The sequence below is a fragment of the Gigantopelta aegis genome, chromosome 13, assembly GCF_016097555.1.
Source record: "Gigantopelta aegis isolate Gae_Host chromosome 13, Gae_host_genome, whole genome shotgun sequence".
NCBI lineage: Eukaryota > Metazoa > Mollusca > Gastropoda > Neomphalida > Peltospiridae > Gigantopelta > Gigantopelta aegis.
Window position 1 is genome coordinate 32,451,017 of NC_054711.1, and position 8,090 is coordinate 32,459,106.

The 8,090-nt window shown below is 39.5% G+C and overlaps 1 protein-coding gene across 1 annotated transcript in view; it reads left to right on the forward strand.

The window, feature by feature from the left end:
* The first annotated feature begins 1,331 nt into the window (after positions 1-1,331).
* LOC121387269 overlaps positions 1,332-8,090 on the forward strand; it is an 11,103-nt gene continuing 4,344 nt past the window's right edge. Inside the window, exons 1-3 of the mRNA XM_041518293.1 lie at positions 1,332-1,349; positions 4,789-4,936; positions 7,453-7,582. Coding sequence (XP_041374227.1) covers positions 1,332-1,349; positions 4,789-4,936; positions 7,453-7,582 — 296 coding nt within the window. The remainder of the gene's footprint in view (positions 1,350-4,788; positions 4,937-7,452; positions 7,583-8,090) is intronic.

Sequence of the window (8,090 nt, forward strand, 5' to 3'; positions counted from 1 at the left end):
AATGTGTCACAGGCATGTGGTATGTGCATGCAATGGGAAATGTGTCACAGGCATGTGGTAAGTACATGTAAAGGGAAATGTGTCACAGGCATGTGGTAAGTACATGTAAAGGGAAATGTGTCACAGGCATGTGGTAAGTACATGCAATGGGAAATGTGTCACAGGCTTGTAGTAAGTACATGTCATGGGAAATGTGTCATAGGCATGTGGTAAATATAGGTACAGAGAAATGTGTCACAGGCATGTGGTAAGTACATGTAATGGGAAATGTGTCACAGACATGTGGTAAGTACATGTCATGGGAAATGTGTCACAGGCATGTGGTAAGTACATGTCATGGGAAATGTGTCACAGGCATGTGGTAAGTACATGTAATGGGTAATGTGTCACAGGCATGTGGTAAGTACATGTAATGGGAAATGTGTCACAGGCATGTGGTAAGTACATGTAAAGGGTAATGTGTCACAGGCATGTGGTAAGTACATGCAATGGGAAATGTGTCACAGGCATGTAGTAAGTACATGTCATGGGAAATGTGTCATAGGCATGTGGTAAATATATGTACAGAGAAATGTGTCACAGGCATGTGGTAAGTACATGTAATGGGAAATGTGTCACAGACATGTGGTAAGTACATGTAAAGGGAAATGTGTCACAGGCATGTGGTAAGTACATGTAAAGGGAAATGTGTCACAGGCATGTGGTAAGTACATGCAATGGGAAATGTGTCACAGGCATGTAGTAAGTACATGTCATGGGAAATGTGTCATAGGCATGTGGTAAATATATGTACAGAGAAATGTGTCACAGGCATGTGGTAAGTACATGTAATGGGAAATGTGTCACAGGCATGTGGTAAGTACATGTAATGGGTAATGTGTCACAGGCATGTGGTAAGTACATGTCATGGGAAATGTGTCACAGGCATGTGGTAAGTACATGTAATGGGTAATGTGTCACAGGCATGTGGTAAGTACATGTAATGGGAAATGTGTCACAGGCATGTGGTAAGTACATGTAAAGGGTAATGTGTCACAGGCATGTGGTAAGTACATGCAATGGGAAATGTGTCACAGGCATGTAGTAAGTACATGTCATGGGAAATGTGTCATAGGCATGTGGTAAATATATGTACAGAGAAATGTGTCACAGGCATGTGGTAAGTACATGTAATGGGAAATGTGTCACAGACATGTGGTAAGTACATGTCATGGGAAATGTGTCACAGGCATGTGGTAAGTACATGTCATGGGAAATGTGTCACAGGCATGTGGTAAGTACATGTAATGGGTAATGTGTCACAGGCATGTGGTAAGTACATGTAAAGGGAAATGTGTCACAGCCATGAGGTAAGTACATGTAAAGGGAAATGTGTCACAGTCATGTGGTAAGTACATGTAAAGGGAAATGTGTCACAGTCATGTGGTAAGTACATGTCAAGGGAAATGTGTCACAGTCATGTGGTAAGTACATGTAAAGGGAAATGTGTCACAGTCATGTGGTAAGTACATGTCAAGGGAAATGTGTCACAGTCATGTGGTAAGTACATGTAAAGGGAAATGTGTCACAGTCATGTGGTAAGTACATGTAAAGGGAAATGTGTCACAGTCATGTGGTAAGTACATGTAAAGGGAAATGTGTCACAGTCATGTGGTAAGTACATGTCATGGGAAATGTGTCACAGGCATGTGGTAAGTACATGTAAAGGGAAATGTGTCACAGTCATGTGGTAAGTACATGTAAAGGGAAATGTGTCACAGCCATGTGGTAAGTACATGTAAAGGGAAATGTGTCACAGGCATGTGGTAAGTACATGTAAAGGGAAATGTGTCACAGGCATGTCATTTACATGTCATGTCATGTTACGTTGTTGTCTTCTAATAAAGGTGGGGCAGGACGTAGCCCAGTGGTAAAGCCTTCGCTTGATGCGCGGTCAGTCTACGATCGATCCCCGTCGGTGGGCCCATTGGGCTATTTCTCGTTCCAGTCAGTGCACCACAACTGGTATATCAAAGGCCGTGGTGTGTGCTATCCTGTCTGTGGGATGATGCATATAAAATATCCCTTGCTGCTAATCGAAAAGAGTAGCCCATGAAGTAGCAACAGCGGGTTTCCTCTCTAAATATCTGTGTGGTCCTTAACCATATGTCCGACACTATATGTCAAACTAGTATAGAGCAGGGGTCGAAATTGTTGAAATTCATGTGGGACATTCGGTCCCGCAAACTACAAATCCTGCCGGGCCACACAAGATCGATTCCTGACCCGTGGTGATGCTGACCGGCAAAACAGTCGGGACGGCAACAGTTGGACTCCTGTAGGCATCCAAACATAATAACAAAAGAAACAACAAATAAATAAAAGAAATAAATAAAACAAAACAAACACACTAAAAGAGTAATGAAAAACCGATTTTCAGCATGTTTGAAGGCTGATAATAAATATAATCATTAGATTGCTTAACGGTATGTGGTAAACCATATGCTTGATTAAATACAAAATATCGCAATTTTGAAAAGTATCTTGCCTGGACCGTTAATACGTACGTTGCTTATACAATTAACAGTTTTACTAGAATATGTTAACTTTATCGGCATTTGTAACTTATTTGATAAACAGGAACCCAGAACAAATAATTATTGACGTTATATGTCATGCGGTGTAATTTAATGCAATTTCGGAATACTAATGTCTTAATTAGCTATTTGTGTTCATTATCGTATTGACATTAGTGTTCGCAACTTGCACACTAATTTGTAACATTTGGTAATTCTGACATATAATCTTAGAGGAAACCCGCTGCATTTTTCTATTAGTAGCAAGGGATCTTTTATATGCAACATAGCACAGACAGGATAGCACATACCACGGTCTTTGATATAAATGTCGTCATGCACTGGTTGGAAAGAGAGATATCTCAATGAGCCACCGACGGGGATCGATGTTAACCACTCTAATTACATATTAAACTGTTTTCTTGGTTTCTTTTGTAAGTTAGTGGATGTACTAGTTTATAACACCAAAAAAACAACAACAAACAAACAAACAAAAAGAGACCAAAAGTTCCAGAATTAAAGGGGCATTCCTGAGTTTGCTGCATTGTAAGATGTTTCCGACTAATAAAATATTTCTACGATTAAACTTGCATATTAAATATATTTTCTTGTTTAGAATATCAGTGTCTGTATATTCAATGTGTTTCTGGTCGTCTTAATATTTGTAAGAAGCACAAATTGGATTTTGTCTTCGAATAATTTCGTACGTACGAAAAAACTATATTTTAGGAAATGAGATGAAATTTAACCTAGTACAAATATTAGAACGATCAGAAACACGTTTAATATACAGCCACTAATATTGTATGCAGAAAAATATATTTGATATGTAATTACAATCGTTAAAAAGTCTCTTTTAGTCGATAACATTTTAAAAAGTGCAGCAAACTCAGGAATGTTCCTTTTTTTTTTTTTTAAAGCATAGATTGCGAAGAAAAGGTGCGTATTTTTGATACCGAAATAAGGGGCAAATTTAAACTGAAGTCAGAATGCACGTCCTATTTCATGCGCGATGGCATTTTGGCTCCATATGCTGTTTTACGTCATAACAACAAAAGCGCGGCAAAAGTCGACGTCATACCGCAAAACAATTTATTTTGTTTGGCCTTAAATGTTTTTAATTGTGCTAGTGTTTTATTCATAATATAAATTTTGTTTGTACATACGAAATCAGTTTGGGCTACTTACAAACATGACGATCACAAACGCACTGAAACGACAAAATGTATATTTAGTTAGAATGTGGACTTTTAAATAAATAAATAAATAATAATAATAATAATAATAATAATAATAATCATAATAATAATAATAGGCCAATATAATTACAATCATAAAATATCCCTTGCTTCTTATAGAAAAATGTCGCAGATTTTCTCTCATTTTTCATTTCAAGTTATGTTCGTGCTTATATCCAATTAAGGTTCAAGCACGCTGTCCTGGGCACACACCTCAGCTATCTGGGCTGTCTGTCCAGGACAGTGAGTTAGATGTTAGTGGTTAGCGAGAGAGAAGAGGGTATAGTGGCCTTGTTAAAACTCGCTCTGGGTGGGAGCCGACCCAGGATGCGAACCCTGTACCTACCAGCCTTATGTCCGGTGTCTTAACCACGACACCACCGAGGCCGGTTAAGGGAATTTTACTGTTTAACTTTATTAACGTGCCTATATCTAAAAGAGTTTCGAGCACGTCCATCTCACGCACGGTCGCTGGTAAGGGAACAAAAAGGGAGGTAATAATTTAACGCGTTGGACAACAACGAATATTTACGACAAACGAAAAAACAAAAAGAAGTTTATTTTGTTTAACGACACCACTGGAGCACATTGATTTATCAATCATCGGCTGCTGGATGTCAAACACATGGTAATTCTGACTTGCAATCATCAGAGGAAACCCGCTACATTTTTTTTTTATAATGCAGCAAGGGTTCTTTTATATGCACCATCCCACAGACGGGTTATTTCATACCACGGCCTTTGATATACCAGTCGTGATGCACAGGCTGGAACGAGAAATAGCCCAATGGGCCCACCAACGGGGAACGATCCCAAACTGAATGCGCATCAATTGAATCAGACCTGAATTATGCAGTCTGCGGTTGTTGTAATTCTTGAAAAATAATCTGTAGTTAACGCAATAGTGGACCGAAACAGGAATGTATTCGTTTGTGGTCGTTTTCGGGCAATTCAGTGGGACTAGCATTTGACATGACAGGAACTACTTTTGTCAGGCTGCATACAGACAATGCATCCGCCTCCTCCGGATCTGGTGCGCATTCAGACTGTGGCTAGGATTCCAGACGGCAGACAGACAGAAAACTCACGAGATGGGAATGGAAAAAGTGCTTTTTTCTGGATTACTTTTTGTCTTGGCAGTTGGTATGTAGGTTTTTTTTAATATTGGGGCTGGACGTAGTCCTGTTGTAAAACGCTTGTTTGATGAACGGTCGGTCTAGGATCGATCTTCGTCGGTGGAACCATTGGGCGATTTCTCTTTCCAGCCAGTGCGCCACGACTGGTATATCAAAGGCTTGGTATGTGCTATCCTGTATGGAGGATGGTGCATATAAATGATCCCTTGCTTCTAATTGAAGATTGTATAATGTATGTTAAACTAGAACTTAAATATAGATCTGCTACATGCTAGCTGTTAGTTAATTTATTTTATTTACTGATATCGTATTCTTGTATATTGTAAACTATTATGTAAATTGTTGTATAAAGGCCGGCGGCCTACACACAGGAATTAATAAACAACTGAACCAAAATGTTGCGCTTTTCCTCTCTGAAACTATATGTCAGAATTACCAAATATTTGACATCTAATAGCCAATGATTTATATAAATCACTGTGCAATAGTGGTTTCGTTTAAACGAAACAAACTTCAACTTTTTAAAAATATCACTTTTGGAATAATATATTTAAATACACTAGGTTGTTTTCCTGACTTGTTTTAGTCGTGGCACAAAATCTCTATTAATACGAAATCACAGAACACATATAAGTACCACGACTGATACATCAAAGACCGTGGTATGTGTTATCCTGTATGTGGGATGGTGCATATAAAAGATTCCTTGCTACTGATGGCGTGCACTACAACAGCTTGCTCTGAATGTGCACGTTAAGCCCTATGGCCTGCCCTGACCTGCCCTGACCTGACCTGACCTGACCTAAGCCCGAATAATTTGTTGTTCGAGAGCTAGACTGACATATGGACGGTCACAGTCGCTCTCTCAGTCAGAGATAACTCTGTAACGAAAACTCTCGATTTCTTTGACCGATATGACATATATTCCTACTCTAATGTAATTCCACGTGCTAATATTCAATTAAGGTTCAAGCACGTTGTCCTGGGCACACACCTCAGCTATCTGGGCTGTCTGTTCAAGACAGTGGGTTAGTTGTTAGTGAGAGAGAAGAGGGTGTAGTGGTCTTACACCTGTCCACTGAGTCGTTAAAACTCGTTCTGGGTGGGAGCCGGTACCGGGCTACGAACCCTGTACCTAACAGCCTTATGTCCAATGGCTTAACCACGACACCACCGAGGCCGGTCTCTAATGTAATACTAATCCTATGTTTGATGTTCAGTAGGTTTACGTTGATTATTTGCGAGTTCACCGACAACAAAAGTTACACATTACAACCGTTAATACTAATACACATACTACAGGAAGAAACCCGACAACCCCCGTCCAATAATCTTTTTTGGTTCTGATAACAAATATTTCACATATTAACCACTAATACACACACTATAGAGGAAATCCGACATCCAATAGTCGATGACTAGTAAATCAATGTGCTCTAGTGGTGTCGTTAAACAAAATAAACTAATGTATCCACTTTCAACAATGTTCCGGTTAAATATGAACGTACTGTCGGATTTCTTCCTGTAGTGTATATTAGTGATGGGCATGGGCGTAGGCAGGTGCCAAAAGGGGGGGGGGGGGGGAGCACACACACACACACACACACACACACACATGTATAAATATATTTTAAAAACCATAGCTGTTCCCACAAAGGGTGGTACATGCCCCCCTTACCCCCCCCCCCCCCCGCTTCCTACGCCAGTGATATGTCAAGTAGTTCTGATCGGCGAACTCGGAAATGATCAGTGTCAAGGTCAAACATAGGATTATTGTTAAATAAGAGATGGAATATTTGCCTACGGAGGTTCACAAAAATCTCGTGTTTTCGTTGTAGAGTTGTCTCTGATGGAGAAAGGCATTAAAACTTGTAAACATCCGTCAAGTTCTCGGGCGGCCGATTAGTAATGAGATTCCGTTAACAGGTGCAGATTTTTAAAAACCAGGGTTTTTTTTAAGCGCATTCATCGCCCCCGCCCCCGTTGAAACATTCTGAATCCATGCCTAGTTAAACAACCATTATTTTCTTTATATGCATAAGACCACAACTATCCAAACACTAAAAACTAAATAATTAATTTGATTACCGTATACATTTTAAAGTTTTTAGGATGTGATGTAGCTTGATGCGCGGTCGGTCTAGGATCGATCAACGACGGTCGACCCAATCACACGCCAACTGGTATATAGAAAAGGCCGTGGCATGTGCTTCCTATATGTGAGATGGTACATACCAAAGAGCCCTGGCTATTAATGGAAAACTGTAGCGGGTTTCCTCTCTAAGACTATATGTCAAAATTGCCGATGATTAATAAATCAATGTGCTATTGTGGAGTCGTTAAACAAAACTCTCCTGACAAAGGCCGTGGTATGTATATAATAGGGTAATGTATACGGGATGGTGCACATAAAAGATCCATTGCTGCTAGTCGAAAAGAATACCCCCACGGCAGAGGGTTTCCCTTCTAATTAGCTGTGTCAGACGCAATATGCAAAATAAAAGAAACGTAACTTTGTTTCAGGTTTCATTCAAGCAGAAGATGAATGTAAAATCACGGAACTTCAAACAATTGATAATTGCTTACAGGGTTTCAACACAACCACAGTTTCGCTGGTCAACAAAGAATGCACGCTGAACGCAGACATGTGCAGGTACGTGTCGTGTATTTACGCATCTACCACTGGCCTTGTCATGACTTTAGATGGAGGGGGGCAACCCACTATTGGGGAGGGGACTCACACTCACTGTATGTATGTATATATTATGATTATATGATTTTATAAAATTTAATACAGTAAAAAAAAAAAAAAAAAGGTTGACGGGGGGGGGGGGGGGGGGGGGCATGGCCCCCATACACCCCTCGATGTGCCACAGGCATGTACGCATGAAAGCGTATGTCTCAAAACGTATCTTAAAAATATTAGAGATATATTAGTAAATCAACTTAATATATATATATATATATATATATATATATATATATATATATATATATATATATATATATATATATATATATATATATATATATTACACACCAGTGTATTGTGAGATATTGCTCATGTCATAACAATCACTCAATATCTAACTAGTGTAATATCGGCGTGACGTGAGCGTGACGTAGATCACTTGCTGACCCAATTCGTAAACAAATAGCGT